At 32.9% G+C, this 24124-nt stretch overlaps 3 protein-coding genes and 1 pseudogene across 5 annotated transcripts in view; 3 read left to right on the forward strand and 1 right to left on the reverse strand.

Moving 5' to 3' along the window:
* Positions 1 to 8800, forward strand: part of LOC105117526 (leucine-rich repeat receptor-like protein kinase TDR) — a 28214-nt gene extending 19414 nt beyond the window's left edge. The window contains exons 7-8 of the mRNA XM_011015214.1: positions 7607 to 7610; positions 8784 to 8800. Of these exons, the coding sequence (XP_011013516.1) occupies positions 7607 to 7610; positions 8784 to 8800 (21 nt within the window). The remainder of the gene's footprint in view (positions 1 to 7606; positions 7611 to 8783) is intronic.
* On the forward strand, positions 2088 to 6177 carry LOC105117524 (calcium uptake protein 1, mitochondrial-like; annotated as a pseudogene).
* Positions 8801 to 12756: 3956 nt separating the features above from the next.
* Positions 12757 to 16258, forward strand: LOC105117527 (NEDD8 ultimate buster 1-like; the record flags this gene model as incomplete). Its single annotated transcript, XM_011015215.1, has 10 exons — positions 12757 to 12884; positions 13019 to 13115; positions 13524 to 13559; positions 13682 to 13869; positions 13971 to 14073; positions 14507 to 14688; positions 14767 to 14844; positions 15194 to 15296; positions 15374 to 15467; positions 15580 to 16258. Coding segments are annotated over 10 exons (1413 nt in total), but the record flags the coding sequence as incomplete, so codon positions are not given.
* Positions 16259 to 17588: 1330 nt separating this feature from the next.
* Positions 17589 to 21628, reverse strand: LOC105117523 (protein OS-9 homolog). 3 transcript variants are annotated; one of them, XM_011015209.1, is made up of 8 exons: positions 21389 to 21626; positions 20674 to 20747; positions 19793 to 19996; positions 19540 to 19617; positions 19074 to 19189; positions 18901 to 18967; positions 18704 to 18810; positions 17589 to 18005 (listed from the first exon to the last, which is right to left on the reverse strand). In XM_011015209.1, exons 1-8 carry the CDS (start codon positions 21468 to 21470, stop codon positions 17903 to 17905), a joined length of 831 nt encoding a protein of 276 aa, XP_011013511.1. In that variant the 5' UTR covers positions 21471 to 21626; the 3' UTR covers positions 17589 to 17902. The 3 variants fall into 3 exon arrangements, with proteins under 3 accessions (XP_011013511.1, XP_011013513.1, XP_011013512.1); XM_011015210.1 differs by lacking the exon at positions 17589 to 18005 and adding an exon at positions 18364 to 18498 and having other exon boundaries at positions 21389 to 21628; XM_011015211.1 differs by lacking the exons at positions 20674 to 20747; positions 21389 to 21626 and adding an exon at positions 20105 to 20199.
* Positions 21629 to 24124: the final 2496 nt, after the last annotated feature.

The raw sequence follows: 24124 nt of genomic DNA on the forward strand, positions 1-24124 counted from the left end.
TCCAACTAGGGTTGTATGTTTGGGAGTATGGGTTGTGATTGACCCTTTGAAAACTGTTTAAAGCATGGACTTGTTCATAAATAGTTTAGGGTATTTTAAAGGTTATATTTTAAGTTTTAGGGTGTTTTAAGGATTAATAGGATAAAAGTTTTTAGAGTTTATGTTTTAAGATTTTTTAGAATTTAGATTTAGAATTTTTTTAGGATTTAGAATTTTAAAATTTAAGGTACTGTGGTGGTTTAGGATTTTTTAGTGGTACGACAGGGTTGAAGTTATTTTAAGAGTTAAGGTTTAAAGAATTAAAAATTTTCTTGGTAGGGTATTTTAAGGGTTAAAGCTAGGGTTTGGGAGGGGATTTTTTTTAGGTTCTGGGTATTAAAGATTTAGGTTTTTTAGTGGTATAGAATTTAGAATATTTTAAAGGTTAAAGTTTAGGGTTTTGTAGGAGTCAGAGTTGGGGGTGTTTTTAATGGTAGAGTTTATAGTATTTTACAGTCTAGTCCTACAAGAAGTGTGATACATATTGATTTAATAAATCTTACTAATTGAAAATCCACTCTTGGAATCATACTGATAAAGTAGTGTGATACATATTGATTTAATAAATCTTACTAATTGAAAATCCACTCTTGGAATCATACTGATAACTTTATGTGGGAGATATCATCAAATCAATGAGCGAAATGAAGACTTGTTTGGTGCAGACCTGATTTGCAAACACATTCTGGACCTTCAACCCAACTTCAGAAACTAGGCATGAGGATGCGGTGCCAGGACTTGTAATGCATTGCCCAAGCTTTTGCTAGGCCAGCTCTCTGAATCAATTCGATGCTGAAGCTTTGCATCTAAGAGCCTCCTTCAAATTCAGCTCCCACCTAGGAAATGATTGCAATGCTTAGTAGTGAAATATCTCTAATACTGATTCAAAACAATCTTTTTTTTCTTAAAAAAAAAAACCCTGCAGGGGTGGGCATAATTTCATGTATTTGAAGGAATGAAGAAGGCTTCTTACATTTTAGAGGACTATATATGTTGTTTGTTATATTTTTCTTTATAATGTTTTACTAAATTCCCAAGTATAAAAACTCTATTTCTCATAATTTTTCTTAATATTTCGTGACAAGTGATCATAATTAATGTCTTCAAAATTAAATTTTGTGTTAAAAAAATTAATGGACGATCGGGGGCCTCAATTGTTCATAGCAATCAAACTCAACCCTAGCTAGTTTGATCCGGCAATTCCTTTTTTTACCAGTTGATTTGTAGGGGGGAAAAGTTGGTTATAAGAATAATTCAATTTTTATGTACTATTATGAAAGACGCAGGTTAATGATATAACTTACAAAATTCAATAGTTAACAAACCTCAGATAAAATTAATTTTTGTTTTACTAGTCGATTTGTAGCTAACTAATAGTCTTGCAAAATAGGTTTTGAATTCAAATCCCATGTTAGCAACTCATCGGTAATATTCTTGTAAATATATGAAATATTAACCAAATTGGTTTCCATCCCTGGAGAAAAAAACACAAAACATGAAGGTTACTTGTGTATATATATGTGTTGGATTTTAGTTTTGAGAAAAAAACTCAAAACATGGGTCATATATATATGTGATGTAGATATTGGCAGAGGAACTTTATTCCGAAAATAGAGTGTGGTTAGGGTTCTTGTTTGGCCTTTTCATGAATTCTGTACTCGTGTCTTTTGATTCTTATTGTAGTTGGTTCAGGTTTTGTCAAAAATCGCACAAGACAATTCATGATTTTTATTTAGTAGAAACTTTCCAGTACAGGGAACGTAGTTTAAGGATGAAACTATGAAGGGTACTGATTATTTATTATTTCGTCTTTCACTGTACATTTGACACAAGTTAGCAGCTACCAAGGAAAAACTAAAGAGCGGGCTCAACTGTCTGATCATAAGAAACTACCTTAACTAACTCCATCTTTCTCGGTCAACAATAACATTCTTGATTCCTGCTAAAATTCCATTTCCATCTTTCTCTTTCATTTATCTATTTCTTAATTCAGAAACCCTTTTCAGCTTTATCTGTTGTAAGAACACAGAAAGAAATTTTTTACTACTATGTTGTCTTGGGAATTCCTGAGGAAATCCTCAGAGCTGGCCCGTAGAGTGCTTGCCAATCAACGGACCTGCAAAAGAGCAATTCTCACACAATCAGAAGGGCCTGATCCATTACCAGCGGCAGCTTCTTTGTCAAGATCATCCTTCAGTGGGTCCCAAAATGATGACCATAAGAGTGGAGATGCATTGCTGAAATTTTTATTAAGATCAGTCGCTTCAGGAGTTGTGATTGTTGGCTCCAGCTTGAGCTTTAGCAACTGGTATCCTTCCTTGGTTGGTAAGTGTTCGTTTGTTTCTTTCGCCGACATTGCAAACGATGCAGCATGGGTGTCAAGTGATGATCTTCTTCCACACAAGAAAAAGAAAAGGTTCCTCTGTAATGTTTTTCTTCACATACAATTTCGGTTTCTGAATTGAGTCATGCGTAATATACCAGATTGTTTTTCTACAATATTTTTTTTTCCTGCATAGGAACGGATCATACAGACTTTTTCAATACCTGGTATTGGGTACTCCTTTGTATCATTTTTGTCGATTGTTCCAGATTCATATAGAAGAACAGTTTTCTTTAATTATGAAAAGCGCATCAGGCTGCAAAGCCCTCAGAGAATGTTATGAATGGATACAAAAATGTTTGTTGGCAGCCATGTGGCTGCATGGTAAAAGTTAAGAATGATTACCTAACATTGAAAAATGATAGCTACCATAATTGACTAAATGGATAGGATTATCTTCTATTTCAGCTATAAATGGAGGATGTTATTGAGAGCTAAGTAAGAAGAACAAGAGAGAAACACAGAAAGAGTTAGAAAAGAAAAGGAGTTGAGTTAAGTAAAGAAGAATTTTCTCCTCCTCCTTGTTTTGTTGTTTGTATTGCTTCTAAACTTGATTAATACAAACCAGTAGCTCCGTGAAGTAGTCAAGTTGCCGAACCATATAAATTGATGTGTGTTTGATTGCTTGAATGGCCTAACAGTGGAGTAGACAAGTTGTCAAACCACGTAAATTGATATATATTTGATTGCTTGAATGGCCTAAAAGAGAATGCACGCAAATCTTTCAGGAATGGAAATAGTTTCTTTGTATTTATGCCACATTCAATCACACACATTATTGGCGACTCAATTCACTGTAGCAACATGTCTACCTTTAAGCAATGAGAAATTAATTTAATGAACTTGTGTGTTGTTATTTGGTTTTCTGTCTGTTGAAACAAAGCTTTCTTCTTTTCTGATTTACCAATTCACTATGATTCCAAGTATGCACTTCTATTAATTGGCAGTCCTACGGCTAAGCCTGGTGTTGGCAAGGTCAATTCAAGCATTCTCAATCCTGCCTCTCCGGCAGTGTAAGCTATCTAGGCTTTCCAATGCAGAGCAATGGGCTATTTCAAAACCATTTGTAGGACATTTATGTTTTACCTGATTGTCTGATCGGGGAAGCTTGAAACCTTTAAATGACTTGCGAATGTCTAATTCATCCACAAATGGAAACAAACATTCAAATATTGTTAGGGTTTTGTATTGTGGAGAGTTAAGGATGTGCATCACGACAACCTTGCTGTCCTTCAATAAGAGCACCCGATAACTCAGAAGTGGCATGAAAGTCAGTTGTCAACTACCCAACATCTTCCAACTCCCCTAGTTTTAATAGGATTGATCTTCTTGTACACTAAGTCCACTTTTCATTTTGTTTCGCTGATATTCTTTTATTTTTTATCTTCCTGGGTGTGGAAGCCATTATTACACCTATGAGTACTAGTTATATGCTATGCTTTTTTGTGTAATGTTTCATTTATTTTCCTTTCAGGTTTTCGAGTACTTCGCATCTTTTAAAACGCCTGATGGTGAAGTTCTTATGACGCCAGCAGACTTGATGATAGCAGTTGTTCCTGTATTTCCTCCATCAGAGTCAAATCAAGTTAGAGAGGGATTTCTGATAGGGGAAGCAGTCCCTGGGGAATTGCATTGTGTTCTTACTTAGTCCTTTCCATGTTCAACGTTTAGGTACATCTTCTTTGTCACCCTGCTCAGCATTCCTGAATCAAGTTTTTCTGTTGCATTTAAGATGTTTGACCTCGACAATAATGGGTGAGTTGCTTGTAGTTTCAAGATCTATGTGAAGTTGCAGGTGACCAGACCAGGAAGCTACTCGCAGTAAAGACATTTAGTTCCGTCGAAATATGAATTGCCTTTATCTTGAAGAAAATTTTTCATTTACTTGCTTTCTTCTGGACACAGAGTCCACATTTTTCATAGTTCAGCTTCTGCAGAATATCAAAACAATTTTGAAGTTCATTGATACTTATAGTACAATTTGCTTCTTGATTCTCTTATTTCTATTTGTGCTTATTTAAATGTTCGCGTGTTTATAACAGACAAATTGACAGAGAAGAATTTAAGAAAGTGATGGGTTTAATGAGAGCTCAAAACAGGCAAGGGGCAGGCCACAGAGATGGAAGGAGATTTGGGTTGAAAGTAGCGGAGCCTGTGGAGAATGGTGGCCTCTTAGAATACTTCTTTGGCAAAGATGGCAGGACCTGTCTCCAACATGAAAGATTTGTCCAATTTTTGAGGGACTTGCATGATGAAGTATGTGTTTATATTTCTAACTTCTTGTTACAGTTTCTGTTGTAATCTGTGTTTATATTTCCAACTTTTTATTACAGTTTCCTGTGTAATCTCCCAAGAAGGGTTTTAAATTAGCAGGATTTTTGTTGGGAAATGTCAGGAATGTCATAATATTGATTCGATTGCGATAAGTTTCCTTTTTCAGTCTTGTTGTGCTCTGATGAATCATCAATTCTTGATTCTGTTCATGATCATTGTCTCATTGTACTCGTATACAAACAAGAACTGAATCTGTTGAATTTTACAGATTTTACGGCTGGAATTCGCCCATTATGATTACAGATCATGTGGTACTATATCAGCTAAAGATTTTGGCTTGTCCTTGGTTGCATCAGCTGATATTAGACACATTAGCAAGCTACTCGATCGGGTTGATGAAGTAAGCAATGAACCACAGATAAGAGACATACGAATTACCTTCGAGGAGTTCAAAAACTTCACAGAGCTACGTAGACAGTTGCAGCATTTATCTCTCGCCATTTTTATCTATGGAGAAGTGAATGGGGTGTTAACGAAAAAAGATTTCCAGAGAGCTTCATCGCAGGTAAATAATATTTAGCTGATTGTTACATTTCTTCAAGCTTTGTTGACAACCCATTTACAGTCTTACTTGTCATACTGATATGTGGTTTAAGTTTTACTGGGTATGCGGTATAAGGAAATCACCATAACTTCAGCTCATCAGTGATCTACTTCCATGTATAGCATCTCTGATATTATTATGTTTCCTAAATAGCTGCAGCCGTGTTTATGATTGTATATTCTTTTATTAGCATTCCTTACATAGTCGCAGGTTTTGTATTATATATAGACACTGTTGTAATGCAATAATATCAAGTTATTCACCAAATCACTCGTGTAATCCTTTTATGCGGCATCTCCATCACCAATGATTTGGTTGACATAATATTCTAAGTATTCGATGCTAATCGCGATAGGAACTCAAGTTCAGATGAGTTTGTAATAGTTCTGCAGATGAGTTTGTAAGAGTTCTGCAGGGACGTGAGAGGGCAAGCCGGATCCCTAGAGAACCAGGATTGAAGGGATTGATGTCTTGTTGTGCAAACTGCGCCAAAAATTACTCATCTGCAAAGCGTCTCCTCTAATATATTGGCCAATACATGGTAAACCTGGACATTTATGTAAAGCATATCACCATCGGTATGACAGATTAGTTGCCCCGTAGCAGAATGTCAATTTTTATTTTTTTTGGGTCTTCATGGGGTTTCATTAGAAGTATTCACCACTGAGATAGGTATTCTCACACTCGACATCACAGTAATCTTAAATATTAAAATTTTAAAGAAAATAGATTTTTAACATTTTATTTTTTAATAAGAAATGATCTTATTTAAATAGTCGATACTTAGTATTATGGTCACTAGAAATTTTAACTGATCAATTGAGATTCTATAGTCCAGTACTTGTTATATAAAAAAAAAGATACTATCATTTTTAAACGTCCTACTTGAGGTAGGCTGCATTGTTAATTTTATCTTAAATTGCTAAATATTTTTTAGTTTATGTTATGATGGTTTGTATGTGATATTCCTGATTCTGGCGCCAATGAATATTCAACTATGAATACTTCCAATTCTAATGTTGATAAATATTATGTAGTTATAAAATAAATTAGATCAATATTTTTTATTTCCGACTCTAGCACCAGTGAAGAAATAAATAAAAATAAGTTTATTTTTACGCATGCTTATATTTTTTTTATTTTTCTAGCTAAATAAAATAAAATACAACGAATAAAAATAATATAAATTTAAACCGGTAGTTTTATTGTGTTAATAAATAAACTAATAAATTTATATTATTTTTATTGATGCATACATATTTTTTATTTTATTGTATTTCATTTTTTCTATTTCTATTTCTATTTTTATTTTTTTATTTTTTATTTTTTATTTTTTTAACGTAGGCCTAGCGCAGCCTGGCCACTACCGAAGCCAGTGGCCAGGCTGGGCAACGCAACACGCGTGTTGCTCACTGTTCAAGTGAATTGAAATTCACTTGAACAGTGCAATGCGCTAATTATTTGGAGAATGAAGCAAAGCGGGAGGAGAAAGATAGCTTACCTGATCTGCTGGAGGCGATGAAGACGACGGTGAAGTTGATGTTAGTCTATGTGTTTTCTTCTTGCGTTTTTCCTTTTGCTATCTCAGCAGCTTTTGAAGCCGAGAAGATGATGAAGAGGCCGGCCTGCTGGGAATTTGTTTTGATTCTGGGTTTTCGTTGTTTGCAAGGACGAAGGCGTCTTTGTGTATTGCTGCTCTCTTGTTGTTTCCGTCTCTCTCTATTTTTCTCTGGTTCTCGGTCCCTATCTCGTTCCTCCTCTGTTATTGTTTTTTGTTCTCTGCCATTCATGGCCTTGCTGTCTCCTGCGTCTCCTTCAAGTTCTTCCCACGTTTGCTTTTGTTCGTTCCTCTGTTTCGTTCCTTAGGTCTCTTTTTCTTCTTCTTCGTCTGCGTTTGTTCTCTGAAGACGAAGGCGAAGCTGGGGTAAGCTGGCCTTTTTCTCTGGTTTTTCCTCCTCTGGGTTTAGCTCCTGTTTTTCTTCCTCTGGTTTTCGGTTTTTTCTTCCCTGTATCGTTGCCTTTTTTGCTGTGTTTTATGCCCTGTTTTTCCTCCTCTGATTTCTGGGTTTATTTTTCTTCGTCTTGGGTCTCCCATTTCTCTCAGTTTTTTCCCCAGTTTTTCTTCCCCTGTTTCTGTTTCGTTTGCTTCCCCCCTGTTTCGTTACTTGCCTCTTCGTTTTTGTCTCCAGTTCTCAGCCCCTGTTCCCTGGTTTCGGTATCTGTTTCGTCCTCCTGTGGTTTTTTCTTTGAGATTGTGTTTGGGAAGAATGCTTTTGGTATGTGCTTTTCAACTGGGGTTCTGTTTTCTTTCTCCCTTCGTCTGGGTTTTTCCTTCTTTTATAGAGACCCAGCAGCTTGCCCTTAACCAGTCCTGTCTTTGGAGGACTGTTATCTTCCACGAACGAGATTGTGGGTAAGAGAAGTGGTCCACGATTGGATCTGTTGCAGATTTTCAGGTCTCCAGTTGAATTGGGATGAAGAAGATCACACGGCTGTTCCACCAGCAACGGCGACGTTTCAGCCAAAAGACACATTTTTATTTTGACCCTTGCTGTTTTTGGAAATTCAGCAATTAGACCTCTAAGCAATTAAAAATTTCTCTTAATTTTGCCCTTTTAACTTTACAAAACAGTCCTTAATTCCTGGATTGTTCAATTTGATCCTTAATTAATTCTTTTAATTTTGCCCTTTTGGATTAATTTCAATTACATCCAACTCTGATCGATCGGAAACATGCTCAGACTCCAATCCAACATGTATTTGCTCCTTCAAGTCACACCAAGTTGTCTCATTTAAGTTTAGGGGTGAAATACTCCCCGGACATTTCCTCTCCTACTCAATGTCATATAGGACAGCTATTAAAATGTAGATGGAAAACTTTCACAAAGCAAATAAAAATGTTAAAAGGCTTAGGCCAATGAAGACAACACAATTAAGATGATCTGAAACAAAAATTAATGCAGAAGGATTTAAATGGTTGGAGACGTATATGTTGTAGTTGCATTACTTTTGGAAAGCCTATAACAAACACATTTTTATAGGACAAATAAACAAGCTCAATCCAAAAAGATTTTCATGTTTGAAGTGTTTTTTTAGATTTCACAATGTGATTTATGTGTTTGCACAATACTTTTTGTGTGATTTACATGTATTTTATTTATGTTGAATAATGTTTTACCATCGTCCATTAACTTTAATTTTATAAGCAGAGTTACCTTCAAGGTGACTATATTTATTTTAATATATATATTAGAAATTTTGTAAATCTGATTTTATAAGCAGCGTTACCTTCAAGGTTTACTAAAAAAACTCGTAGAATTTTGGGTTCTTGAACCTCGGGACCATATTGTTTCAGACTTGTTTATATGTTTGTGCTTCGCCGCAGGGTATATATCATCCATCTAATGTAAGAATAAAAATAGAACCTAGCGGCAAACTAGGGCTTGGTCTAGCGGTGGAAGGGGCTTGTCCCTTCCACTGCACGTGAGTTCAAGCCCTAGCATGCACGCCTGTCATCCCCGCGGTGCCTTACATGCCTACTGGGTTTGCAGGATATTCAGTGGGCCGTGGGGATTAGTCGTGGTGCGCGCAAGCTGGCCCGGACACCCCACGTAAATCAAAAAAAAAAAAAAAAATAGAACCTAGCGGTTATAACAAATCAAATTAATTGAACCAATCAGTGATCAAAAAGATTTAAGGGATCAGGAATTGTGGAAAAGAAAATAAAAAACTATTATAATATCCATTGTGGATGAAGGTAAGAAAATCTCCGCAAGAAATATTTTCGTTATGTGCTTCTAGGACTTGCATGGTGCTCAACTGTCCATGGAGCTAGAAAGAAAGAAACATCAAAGTTCATAGTGGGACGGGTGCATCCGGAAGCTCTGTCAAGGTCCGGGTCATGATTCAAATGGTTAGATGTACGCTTGATAATTCCAGATTTCCAATATTTTCAGTAATCATGATCAAATCTAAGGAATTGAAATTTTAGATTTGAATTTCATGACAAAAGCTCAACAGCCAGAGTTCGTATTAATTTCCTTTGTTTCTTATGAACAAATCAAGCATGCAGTAGATCTTGCTCCTGTCTTAATTTTCTTAAGATGTGTGCTCTAAGAGCATCCAAAGTGTTGGTGCTTAAATCATCCCAATTGCTATCCTTGATTAGTCCAGCTAGCGTAATGATTTTTGTTAGGAAATCTGGTTTTCCATTTACCGTAATCATGTTCGGGGACACTTCAAATTGCTTAATTAAATTCACTTAACATATAATTCACGAATTAAACTAATGGAAATCCATCTTTCTTGTAGCTAAGGAACTCAATCAACAAATTAGCATTCAAATTCAATTGTTGAAGTTGTAAGATGTGAATGTTCATCACACTACTTCGTACATTTCGATCTATTTCAAAAACTAACCACACGAGACGATTAATGCATGTAATTTTATTTTATTTTCACTTATAACTTGTTTTCTTTCAGCTTTAAATTCAAATAACAAAAGGGTGCTTAAATGTTAATTTTTAAATATAGTAAAAATGTGATATAGTGTAACTAGAAAATATAAAAGTGATTTTTTTTCCTTACATCTTAAAATTATTTTGAAAATGTTTTGTCATTTACAAAAATTTTATATAAAATTATATCTTTAGAATAGGATCAAATATATGAAGTTATTAGCCAATTATTCTATGTTGCGGATATGACTTGAATTTAATTTTTAGCGTTAAAAAAGAATGTGCAGGTATTGTGAAAATATTTTTTGATATCATAAAAAAAATTAATTGAGAATTAAAAAATTAATCTGTACATTTAATGAATAAATTAAAAATTATATAAATTAATAAATAATAAAAAAATTATTAATATTAACTAAGAACTAAAATACAAAATTGAAAGATATTTGATCTTGTGAGTGGAGTGTTCTTTGAATTTTTTTAATTATATGAAAAGAAATTGGTTTTTTTAATAATTTAAATTTTATAGAGAGAATGTAATTGTTAGTATAAATTCTCTTTTTATTATTAATATATTTTTTAACAAATAATACCAATATCTTTTTTTTTATTAGGAATTAACTTGGAATTGTACATGTAACATAGCACGGGTACACTATTTAGTTGCTTGTATAAATGAGATTACAGTCTCAAAAACATGTGATGAAGTGCTATAATGTATACTAAAAATAGAGTTTAAACATTAGAAAAAATCACAAATTTGAATTTGAAATCTCTTATAAGAACTCTCAATATCGTAAATCTTTATATTATAATTTATGGGTTCCATATACATAATATTAGCCCCTCATTGCGAACACAATGAGAATGGATGCTACATAATTGATACAGGTTTTTTTTTTTCTAACACATTGCTTTATTTAAATATAAATATAAATGCCAGATTTAGCTGAAATGTTGTTTTTTTTAAATAGAAATTAAATTTTTTTAACTATGCAATGTCAAAAAAGCATTGAAATAATTAAGATCCAAAAATTATTGTTCGTGATTTATAATATTTTTCTAGTTAATTTATATTTTTTTATTTAATTTATATTTTTTTTAGATTTGTAAATAATTTATTTGGATGTTTTCTGATATTTTAATATGTTAATATAAAAAATAAATCTTAAAAAATAACAAAAAAACTATTATTTCAATGCATTTCTAAGAAAAAATATTTTGAAAAACTGCTGTTACAGTATCTTTTATACCTAAAAAATGGGTAGTTAAATTGGTTTTAGTGCTTTCCCTTCATTTTTAAGTTCAATAGTAACTATTCTTTTTTTTTTCATTTTTATTTTAGACCACAAGTATATTATTATTTCAATTTTAGCAACCATTATCGAGCATACTTAGCCCTTTACTTTTTAATATTGTTTTTACATATTTAACACTTTACCTACGAATTTCACTCATTTAATAGTTTTCTTCAATTTTTTACCAAACACAACTTAAAAAATGATAAATGATATCATTGGCGTGGGTGAGAGTCCCATACTAATCGGATATACATCTCATGGAACTTGGATTTTCTTTAAAAAAAAATTATGAAACTTCAATTTGTCTTTACCCATTTTTAACTCCTTATTTTTCAAACATGTTTAAAAAAAAGTAAAAATTGAAAAAAAAAATACAAAAATTACAAAAAAAATAAAAAAAATTAGGAAGTGAAATGACAATAAAGAAAAAGAAGAGGGATCAAAATCGAACATGGTGTTTAACTGTGAATCTAAAAGGATAAAAATAGTTTTCTTCTAATTTTTTATTAGCATAAATTTAATGTCGAATAGTTTTTTCTTACATGTGAATATGAGTTGGGCTAGACCAACACAATGTGATGAAAACATAATCAAGAAACGGTGAATTCCTAATTTTCTATAACTAACTTTTATGCTCATATTTTCAAAGTGAGACCTATGAACAGGAATGTTTAAAAAAACTAATCAATTGATTAAATCAAGAATAAATTAATTGTAAAAATTGAATTAATAAAAAAAATTAATTAAAAAATAAAAAAAAATCTGGTCTAATTCGATTCCAATTTAAAAAAATTTAAATTAATTAAATTAGACCAAACCAAACTAGTTTAATTAAATCTAAAAAAAACATCATAACCCTAAAGACCCCTCCCTCCCGCTCCTACTCCTCTGTGCTCCTCTTTCTCATTTGTTCCTCCATTAGCAGGAAGCCCGGGGACGTGGAGATTGCTTTACAGGCAGTAACGATCAGTTGCTAAATGCAGGTGCATGTCCTAGATTAAGATATACAACGATTAATTTTGATTTTTTTTCATTCTTGAATAACCTTCAAGAGCAATTTCCACATCCAGATTAAGGCATGCAACGGCAGTAATAAAAACATTTTAGTTTTTTTTCTGTTTTGAATACTAAAAATCCGACCCAAACTGAACAAAACCAGTTCGATTTGAATCAATTCTCAATTCAGATTATATTAACAAGGAGTATTATTCTCCAGTTTGGTTGAATTTTTTATTAAAATTAGACTGAACCGAAGAATATAACTGTAAGGTGCTAATAGATTTTTGAGATTTCGCAAACATTTTGATTTGGGTATTGAATTGTGTAGGTAGATTGGACAACAGTGCATGAATTTTGTATGGATTGTTATTGATGCAGACTTAGGTATTTGAGCTTTTTCTATAAACTAAGCAGATGAATCAATGAGTGAAGTATTTTGATATGATGGTCAAATCTGTTGGAAGAAAATACAATTTGAGTTTGAACTCGGTTAATTCTTTATCTGGAAATTTATATAACTCAGGAATGACTAAGCCAAGTTGTTCCAACCCCCAACTAGAATTTTGGATTTATTTGTTGTGCTTCTGCTACATGTTTGTTGAAGATAAATCTCTCAGATGTGCTGACTGAGGATAACATCGTTCTGAACATGTCTTTATAATTTGCAAATTGTTGCATTTCACATGTGGTTTCTTTTAACTTGGCAGGGCAGCTGTTACTGCATTGTCCAAGAGGCATGCAGATGGTGCATTACCTATAGAAGACTTTGATATTGAACTTGAAGATCAGAATGGGAAGAAAGTGCACTTTTCTGAGACTGATAGACTGTAAGATACTGAAGTAAATTGTGCTTGTAACTTTTCTAGATTGTTTCGATACCTGACAAAAATTCCATGGTTAAGAGTTTAAGGGTCTATCATCCTACTCAATAAGAAGTAAGATCTGAACCATTATTTGGCAGGGCAATAATGACAGGTCTGATGCTCCATACAAGTGGAAAGCGATTTATCAGAAAGCAAATGTTTACTGATGCACTAGAAGTTCTTACTATGGGAGAGGTTAGTTCCTAGTGCATTTATTTAAATGGTCAATTTATTGCAATTGATTTGTATATTTGACTTCTATGGTTTAATCAATTGTTTTGGAGTAAGTTATTGGTGCGTCTTTTAAGATATTCCGATTGAAATTTTTTAGGGGACAGTTTTTGTATCTTCATATTATACTTTTTCATAGATTTCCTTTAATTAACTTATCACAATTCCCTTTATTTTTCATATTTCCTCTGCTTGTCTATTACAACTGGCATTGTGCTCCTTTTCAAAACTTTTCTCATGCATATGAAATGATTTTTAGACTTATTGGATGACTTTTTTTGGCTTTTGGAAACTTGATTGTTGCTTATCAATTGAGAAACCCTCCAGTAATTGACGAAGGAAATGAATATCCTGTTGATTTCTATGTTGCAGGAGGCTTTCTCTCTATGCAATCCCAAGTCCATTGAAGTGAGTGAGCTATTTTTTTGCTTTAACTTAGATGGCTAATGCTAGATCCTTTTCTGGTGTCTTTTATGGTTAAGTAATTAATACTGTCCTTTTCTTTTGCCTTTCGGCTGTGTTGCTTCCAGCTCGTTGACAATATTCCAATACTGCAAATAGACATGGTCTGGTGTTACTTCATGCTCCGAGATATTGCCTGGATTGCAGTGGCAGGATTACGCCTCAAAAAGGCTAGAGAAGGACTTGAGCGTGCTCATGGAAAGGACTCCTCCCGATTCAGACTGCTTCAAGCTGGTCGTACTTCAGAGCTTGCACTGTGAGTGTCTAATGTAAAGTTTTCTGCATGGGTACTGATAGCTGGATTGAAAGTCTTGGTTGGCACTTTGAATGTAACTCCATTTTGTTATTTCTTTGTAGATATTTGCGATTGGAATTGTTGGAAGGAGTGGTGGCTTATCACAGTGGCCAGTTGGACAAATCTAGGAAGTTCTTGGCCTCTGCACAAGAAAAGTTCTTCCAGGTCAAACATTTTTTTCCTTGTGTGCGTGTGTGTAGACATGACATTGTATCAGTGAACATACTTTTTAAGTACATAATGTTTTCTCATCTTGTTTGATATATTCTGGGATAGTTTACTGAATGTTGTCTGATTTTTCTCATTTTGTCTATGGATGATGTATGATGTTTGCAAACTTTTACCAAAATTGAAACCAACGCATCTGCAAATAAGATCTAGTTTTTAGTCTTTTTGGTTGAAGTGGTTGCTTTTGAGGCTTGAACTTTTGCAATTGTCTAAACGTTGAAATCAAATTTATGAATCTCAATATTGAGTAATTCTGGATTCTTCATTTACTTTGTCTTTGATCTTCCATCTCAATGCACTCTTTCTTTTCCTATCAAAGCTTCCTTGCATTTTTATTCCTTCTGAAAACAAGCCCTATTGTGGATTCCAGCTACAAGTGCCTGATGAAGCCTTATCACTTGTCATGAGCATGGGCTTTTGGGAATGGGATGCAAAACGAGCATTAAGAATGAGCAATCAGGATATTCAGAGTGCTGTTAATTTTCTTGTAGTAGAAAGGGAAAAGAGAGAACAGAAAAGGGAAGATGACATTCGTCGAAGAAATGAAATAATGCAAGTGTCATAAAATTGACTTTTGTTTCATATGGGATTATCCCATGTTAGTAACATCATTTCTCTGCTGATTTCCAGGGAGCAGAAACGGTATGGAGTTACACCCTTAAAGAAAGCTGTGGATCTCCAAAGACTGACAGAGGTGGTCTCCATAGGGTAAGCAGGCATTTTAATACCTTTGTTAGTGGTGTTCCTGTAAGAAAACATAGTTTCATGTTAGAAAACTTATTTGTAACAAGCATTAGGAGTGCATATATTTGTGCTTCAACATTTGGTACTCAAAAGTTTGTTATCCCAATTTCATGCACATTCTTGGTACCTGAGCTTAATATTGTGTTGGAGGAGCAATTTCATGAACTTCCTCGATATTTTGACATGTTGATTATCAGATTCTTCAATTCTTTAGGGCATTCTGTAAATATGACGTTAACACTTGTACTTCCCTTTCCTACTCATTTAACACTTATCGTCCCTGGTAAAAGCTAAGGGTTCCTCATTGTGGCAGGTTTGAGAAGGAGCTAGCTGCTGAAGCTCTTCGAAAAAATGAGAATGATACTCAAAAAGCATTGGATGACTTGACAAATCCAGAAGCTAATACTGCACTTCAGGTTTCTGAAATTACACATGAAATATTGTTGAATTTCATTTCAAACTTTTATCATTACTAACTTGAGTTGACCTGCAGCGTAATATAGAATTGAGGAAAAGAAGAAGACAGCAACGAGCCACTGATGCCACCATTGAACGGCTTGTGTCCATGGGCTTTGAAAGATCAAGAGGTACTAATAAGCAGCTGTGCGTTGTGGTGCACTAATTCTAGGCTGTTTCTATGTTTGTAGGCATTATTACCTTGCCAAGTTAGTGACATTTATTCTTGCCTGCTTTCTGCAGTGATTGGTGCTGTCCAAGCTGGTGGTTCTTTAGAGCAAGCCATGCATCAACTGCTCACACATTCCAGAGCAGATACCACTGTTGCTGCTGAAAACAGTGCAAATGCTCATGGTTCAACTGTTAACAATAATGCTAGTGCTCCTGATTCACCTCCTACCGACCTTGCTCTGGATAATCTGGATCCAGATGCCCTGGATATTGATTGTAGTAATGAAGGTCCATCAGCTGCTGAAATTGAACAGCGGGATGTGGAGATGGAGGGTGAAATTGCTGATGAACTAGCGAGAGGTGATGCATTGTCTGATTATGACATTGAAGTAGCCAAAGAAGGGGAGGCCATCAATGAGTACCTCGCTTTGCTGGCGTCAGCGGATGGCACTTCATCTTCCCAATCTTCCCAGTAAGAAGAAATTGACTCAAAGAATAGCACAAAGTGTATCTTTGTGAATATATTGTGAATAGTGGTAATAGCAATTCTGGTGATATGATAGAGCCTTAGTGTTTAAGGGTTGAAACTAAGCATAGGCTGCGTTGTTGTACTGAACTGCACACAGCAAACGTAATTGCAGCATCCATCTTGAGAGTGATGGTGTTGGCAACGATCCTTTTTATTGTAAAACAATGACTTCCTGGTTGAAATAAATGCACTATAGAGATGAAAGCCAAGCAGAAGCAACAATTCCCGTTTGTTTGTATTTCTAATAGATTTATCTACTAGAAGAAAGGTTGCCCTCGCAAAGGTAAACGTGGAAGAAATTCATAAGCGCAAGTATTAACTGATCAGGTTCTTATTTTTTATAGAAAAACAATATTATATCATCGAAAAACACATCGAGTGAACAGGAAGCTTCTGATTTTTTTATTTTTTTGTTTCAAGCTTTTTTTTTTTCCTTTAAATAACATCATTCAATTTCTTGATAGAATTAGTATTGCAATTATTACCTAATACATGTAAAAGATTTGGAAAAGCTTATGGGGCTTCACTTTTTCCGAGTTTTCTTTTAATTTTCAAACCTTTATCCTTTCAATTATATCCCATCATTTAATGATATGGAATTAGTATTACAATTATGGTATAATTATCAAATTAAAAGGAATAAGGTTGAATTGTAAAACAAGAGAAAATATATGGCTAATCTAAAAGTTTATTTTAATCCAAAAATTTATTTTGCATATTTTCTAATTTCTAGATTAGAAAGAGAAAAGAAAGGCACTAGTAAGTGGTGAAAAAGAGAGAATGATTAGTTATGATTTCAGCAACTAAAATAATTAAATTTGATATCAACAGATTTTATCCGATGATGAGAGAGTTTAATGATAATGAGTGTTTTTTCAGATGATTTTAGAGTGCTTTGAGGTTTGTAGATAGTTTAGAAAGGATTTTATAGTAGGTGTTTTTAAATTAAAATAAGTTAAAAAAATAAATTTTTAACCTTAAAAACTGAAAAACTTGACCATATAATTTTTTTACCACTAAAGTGGCGTCTAGATTTTAGATTGGATAGGCAACATAACATCTCTTATAAAAATATGGCCCGAGTGCAAGAGCCACAACTTTTTTTTAAGCCTTTGAGCCCCGGGCCACTCAAAATTTGATTATTTTTTTAAATTTTTAATATTGAATTTTTTTATTAAAAATTAATTATTGATTTCTTTTTTAAGTTCATTGATTAATTTTGAATTGATATTTAAATTTTTAGATCAAATTCAAAATTATATAAGAGTTAAAGTGAAAAAAGTTTCAAATTTAACTCGACCAAATTTAATAATAATTTTTAAAAAATCCTCTCACGCTACGTCACAAATTCATTCTTCAATCTTAAAATACAAAATATATTTTAGTAATATTGAGGAATGGGAATCAAAAGAAATTGTAATAACATTTTAATTGAATTCTGTGCGTCCCATATATTACTGGTCCAAACTAAGCTCTCCAAATGTTCTCACCTTTGCCTTCCATCATGAAGCAAAAATCGGCTTGTTGGAAAGCAACAAATTAGTGGAATGCATGGAAAGAAATGGAAGAAATTTTGGAGCATCAAGGAATGTCTTGTTCCGTAAAATTTACATGTATTTTCTGATCAGTTTCATCAACCTGGAGTTATCCAAAGTTCCATTAAAACTGTCTTAAGACTGTTTGTTGTCAATGGCATGACAGTGATTGACCATTTGTTGCACTTGCGAAGAGAGAGCTATATAAAACACGAAGAACACAATTTGTTAGCTCGTTCAATTTGATCCATATTGACAAAGGTCCCTGTGCGTCGCTTATTCATCTGAATCATAACTAGATGATTCAATGTCAGACACCATAAAAATCTGCTCATCTTCGGGTTTCGACTTCATCTGGCTTAGCTTGTTTGTAATCCTTTGGAAGAAGGTTGCAATTAATGGTGTGCCACACTGGTCTCTCTTCTTGAAACAATCTGCGAAGTCAAAAGTGGATGCAACGCATTATGCATGAAAGCAAGTATTGTAGATTCGGTTGGATAAAATGGCATGTTTCCATAGAAACTTGAGAGTCCATTTGAAGCTATATTAACACGAACTAAATACAAAACAAGCTCATACCAGCAACTCAACAGATAAAACAAGCATTTTCACACAAGATACAATCACAAACAGATTGTATAACGATATGTTGTTGCTTTGTACAACAATAATATTTTTCATTTCACTTTGTCGTTCTCCAAATTCACCATCTATCATTCTTACAGATTTTTTTACCTTCATTTTGCGATAAACAGCACATGGATATGAAAGCCCAATTTTGTGGTAGTAGTAACATGTAACTTCTTCAAATAACAACTTTGTTTAAAGTTTAAACAAGTGATGCAAGGCACCTTAGAGATGATTTTTCACCATAACAAGAAGATTGGCATTTCATTGCGCCCTGGACTGTCAAATTGAGTCTAAAACTTGAGACAAATTGTGTTGATCAATCAAGCCTTAAAATGAAGCAAGGCGCTTTTACCACCAAAGATTGAACAAGATTGCTGAAGTTAACATGCTATTGTATATTTTATTCCTTTGTATTTAAACCATAAGCAATTTAAAGGTTGCAATATTTTATCATGATCTCTAGCAGCAATGGTTTTCACCTCAAAGAGGGAGAGAGACTTACGGGTGCTTGCAAAGCATTGGAGACTGTACTGTAAGAGCATACTTGCACGTGGATAGCTCAATGATAGAACTAATCATAGCTCTGGGCTCTGAGCATACGAATCTCACCTGCACATAAAGAAAACACAGGCACCACATGAGAGAGAGAGAGAGAGAGAGAGAGAGAGAGGATGCAAAAAAGTAACTTCTCCACCGTACCTCAGTTTCTCGTGGCTCATTTGTAAGATCACATATGGTTCCATTTGTATACTGATGAGCATGATACCTACTCACACAAACAATAGAAATATGATGGCTACCGCCTTGTATTCGCTTTACTTTGCCCACAAGCCAAGTTTACCTCACACTCTTTGCATGGGTTGGTATTTTACCTTTGAGATGCATCTTTTGAAGGATGATCCTTCAGTGTAGAAATGTCAGAAAGATTCTGGTTGAATGCAGCCGTGGCTTCTTCATCATACACACCCAAGATAAATTCTTGGACAGCCTGTAATGGGAAATATATGCATCATGAAGGCAATAAAATGCAAGTTGCAGGTGTGCAATGTACAAAGGGAAGCTGAAATTACTACTGTCAAATGTCCTAATCATTCCAAAATTTGGAAAATAAACTAGGTTTTCCAATATAATAATAGTAGTAGCAACTGCCTGGCATTATTGCTCTTACTATGACAAGCCTAAAAGGATGTATAGGACATCCTATCCACCGAAACTTCAAGAAATTAATCCATCAGCATGCTTCCAGTTACAAAGCAAGGAAATATCAAAACCAAAGGCAAAACAAAAGAAATTAAAAAATCAAAGATAAGAATAACTCATACATGCCCAGAACACAACCTTTTCCTTTTCATCCTCCACATGGAATTGCCTTATTTTATTCTGATAGCATAACTCATAAGACCACCAACCCTCTTGCTGCATCAAAGATACAGCAGTGTAAGAGAAATGACTTGCGATTGATGCAAATTTATTCAAAAAGACCAGATATCAGAAAACAAAAAAAGCACAACTGGAAGCAATTTTGATCAACAAACAGAATCGCATTATTTAGTATGACATGTCCAAAAAAATTTTAGTGACAGATACTGACTCTGACAAAGCATGAGCCTTTCAGTACTTCAAGCAACTCATCTGGTGTCTTCAATTTAACCCGTTCCTCAGTTTCCACAATCATGCTGCTTATATTTAGCTGAGTAATTGGTTTTTCACTCTTGGCTTTCTCCACCTTAGGCAAGAAGCATAAATAATTCTCACCATTTTTGTTGGGTATAACTATTGACTCCTGGTCATCATCCTGCAAAGTTGTCGGATTAAAAAAACAAATCATTTTTTATATATAAGTTACAGAAACCAAATTCCAACACAGAGAGAACTAAAAAGGAAAATAAATTAAGGTTATCACATTGAAAGCTAACGAATGGTCATTAGGTTGTTGCATGAACATTCTTCACACCAAAGAAACTCACAGGCTCCATGGGATGTGAAGAAACTAAAAGAGAAAAAATTTTATTGTTATATCAGTTTGAGTCTGAAACTTAAAAACTGACTTTAAAATAGAGAATCTGAAGCTATTTAAAATTACAACAGAGTTAAGCATTTGCAATGTCATAACACGGTCACTGTTCAATCCCTCACTACCCATCTGCTGCAGAAAATGAACAAGGAAACTCTCTTGACTATCAAATAATACCAACCCTCCTTTGCATGCAAACTTTTTGAGAAACATTCATCTTCCAGATCCTAGCCAGGACAGTTTTTCTCTTTTCAAGTCACAAATTGACTGGCCCCAAGTCCCAGGTTCCCATCATATTCTCATTTTAACTGATCAAAGAGCATGCGGTGATAAAAGTGTTAAAAGGCGCATTTTTGAAACATGGACATGCAATCTAGCTGATGACAAAGACTAGCATGATACAAAGATATACGTAGCACAGAAAGGAAATAAAAGCCAAAAACCCTACGCTTGCTTACAGGAAGAAAAGGAGAGTCTTCTGAATGAAATTCGATCTGATATTTTGGTTCACGAGAACTGCGAAATGTAGCACCTGTTGATTAGCAGAAAGTTAACATAGCAGATTTAGAAATACACAAACAGAAGAAGGATATAACTCAACAACATTAATTTAACTAACTCGCTTAACATGCAAAACACAAAAACACCCTTGTAACTGACTGAACATATCAAAACAGGACTTGAAACCTCTAAATTCTTAAATAGTGCCATGACAACTGCCAGCAACAGTCATGGCTGAATTACAACCCCCCATTTAGTTATCCGTGTTTAAGCTTCATTCATAACCAGTAAACTACTTCATGCTTTGATATAAAACAACTAAACAATAAAAGGCCAAGCCGATTCAGCACCACAGCGTATTACAAACTATCATTAACACCCTTTCCCTCTGAATTTTGTCCAAAAAATTACCTTCTAACCAATTAAAGGCACTCCAATGTTCTCCACACAAAACATAAAAATCTTTGTTGAAAAAACATTGCACGAAACAACAAAAACATTCCATGAAACACATTAATAATTAATTAATCCTAAGAAACCAAATTCTTCAAAAATTGAGAAATCATAGCGAAACAAGATAAACCCATGACAAAAACAATAAAATCTCAAAGACCCATTAATCTTATGTTTACAAAGCAATCGACTTTACAGTCAAAGTAGCAATCTTTTTACCTACATGACCAGGGAAGATCTGATCAGCTAAAACATGGTTGCATACAGTGTATAACACCACAATTAACCACAAAAATCTCATCTTTCTACTCCCTTTCTGTGGTTTATTTTACTTTTATTGAACTTTTATGATTAATAATCTAAGAACTTCCAAAAAAATTGCAGATTTTGGGTTTTGCGTTAAGAATTGAAGAGGAAGAGGAAGCGTTCCTTTGCGAGTCTGAATCATGTGTTCTTGAGGCTGAATTGATTGGCAAATGAAGATTCGCCACGTAACAAATAGTGGGCTGGATAAACACATCTAGTCCAGGCTTGTGATGATTAGATTTTAAGATCGAATTTGGGCCCGTCTGTTTGATTGGAATTACAATCATCATATAAAAAATTTCACAATTTCCCGAGTTATTATAATTATAATTTAGTCAACTCAATTCATCAAAAACATTAATTAATCAGACCTTTAATTATATATATAATTAAATGCTATCTTGATTAGTACTGATCATCCTTAATAAATATTTTCACAATTTCCTGAGTTACAATCATCATATAAAAAATTGAGTTATAATCATCTTTTGATGAACTGAGTTACAATCATCATATAATTTTTTTTCACAATTTCCTGAGTTATTATAATTATAATTTAGTCAATTCAGTTCATCAAAAACATTAATTAATCAAACCTTTTATTATATATATAATTAAATAATCTCTTGATTAGTACTGATCATCCTTAATAAATAATTTTTCAAAATTACCTTCTTTCCTAATCATTTTTTTCCATTTTACCTACTTTTTTTTCTTTTTTCTTTTTTTCAAAAAAGGAAAAAAAACTTAATAAACTAGAAAACACTGTGAAATTTATGAGATAAAAGATTTATAAATGGATTTAATACATAATCTTTTAAATAACAAGGACTAACTAATTAGTTTTTGTTAAAATATCAAAAATAAGTGATAATTGATTCTGATTTTTTACTTGTTGAGGTGCTTGATTCTTCTTCTTTTTCTTTTTTTTTTTCTTCTTCTTATTATTATTATTAAAACAAATCCATTCGCCAACTACTTTATCCTCAGGGATGGTGATATATTATATCTTCCATTTGTTTATTTTTAATTTTATTTTTTTATTTAGTGTTCGGACGCTGAAAATATTTACAGAACTGATCGTGTCAATCTTATACTTGGCGACAGCTCTTGTTAAATAAAATCCCTCCTCATGGCTACAAATAATTTGTAGCTGTGGTGGTAGAACAAAAAATTTGGAGGAACGGGGTAGTTTACAAATCTATTTTATTACATTTTTTTTTATCTAAAAATACTTTAAAATATTATAAAAATTTAAAATCAACTTAATAAAAAAAATCAAAACCGACCACAATCTACCTTTCTTTTTATTTTTATAGTGAAAAACTATATTTATTAATTAAATTTTTTTTATCAAATAAAATTATTAACACAAAGATTTTTTTTATTAATTGGATTTTGATAAAATAATAACTTTTTTTATTTTATGCTTTTTTTACGGGAAAGTAAAAACACCAAAAAATAAATAAAATAAATTTTTGAATTAAAATAAAAATTAAAAAAACTTTGAGATTGGCCAGTCATTTTCTCTAATGTTTTACATTGTAGCCATTTAGTTTTAAATTTTATTTTTCTACTGAAAATATTATCTTATAGAATTACACTAAAAAATCATTAAATTAAAATAAAATAAATTGATGATAAAATTTTAAAAAGATATAAAATAAACAAAAACAAATAAAAAAAAGGACTTCACTATTTATACAAAATATTTAAGTATTGTTATTTGTTCCATGCATGTGATGAAATAATTGAAATAAGAATTAAAAACTCAAATATTGTATCATATCAAATTAATTGATCATCATATTTATTATTAAATTAAAAAAATAGATCTATATGATTTGTTTAACTTAACGGATCAAGGGTGAACTAGTTGTCCAATTCAAATAATAATAAAAAATATTTCATATCCTTGTTGTTTTAATTTTTATCTAACTCTAACTTAAATATAATATAACAAATTTTTGAAAAATTAAGTCATAAAAAGCACTGAAAAGTAAAAATTAAAAGATAATAATATGTTGTATTGACATAGATTACCAAGAAAAATTTATGATCCGAGTAATAAACACTACCATAAAAGAGTTAACTTGGTTAGACAATATATTTCTTTATTTTTCTTTACTTTTTTCTAGTTGGAGTTTATTGAGTCCTAATTAGTCTCTAGATAGATTAAAATTAGAATTACATTGAAAATTTATAAAAAAATTAGAAATAAAATTTAAAAAATATTCAATATTATATTAATTTTAATTAATCTAAATTAACCTATAAAATTTATAACTTGAGATATAAACATAATCTCAATCAAATGATATATTTGGGCAACATGTCCTTTTCTCTTATTATTCTTCCTAGGTCTTAATGGGGTCACATGGAATTTAAGGAGTTATAAAAAAAACAAATTGGAACCAAACAAAAATAAAGACTTAAATCTATGACTAAAAATCTTAAATTTAAACCTCAATTTTTTTAAAAAATAAATGGATAAAGGTTTTGTTATATGTTTTTGACGCGTGTTTCTCGACTTGTTGGTGCCGGGATTATTCATTTTCAATTGTGGAGGGATGTAGAAGGAAATTAACTTGAAATTTCAACACCTCCATACACCGACCAGTCCTCGCCTTGTTCAATGGAGGAGCGGTG

This window comes from Populus euphratica, unplaced genomic scaffold (assembly GCF_000495115.2).
Source record: "Populus euphratica unplaced genomic scaffold, PopEup_1.0 scaffold1405.1, whole genome shotgun sequence".
NCBI lineage: Eukaryota > Viridiplantae > Streptophyta > Magnoliopsida > Malpighiales > Salicaceae > Populus > Populus euphratica.

What these genes read in the sequence shown, in the direction of transcription:
- LOC105117523 (XM_011015209.1), bottom strand. Translation starts at nt 21,470, where the DNA reads ATGAGATTTTTGTGGTTAATTGTGGTGTTATACACTGTATGCAACCAT. An exon ending in TGGAGGATGAAAAGGAAAAG is followed by an intron (nt 19,190 to 19,539) that starts GTTGTGTTCTGG and finishes TTCCCATTACAG; the next exon opens with GCTGTCCAAGAATTTATCTT. An exon ending in ATGAGCCACGAGAAACTGAG is followed by an intron (nt 18,811 to 18,900) that starts GTACGGTGGAGA and finishes CTTTATGTGCAG; the next exon opens with GTGAGATTCGTATGCTCAGA.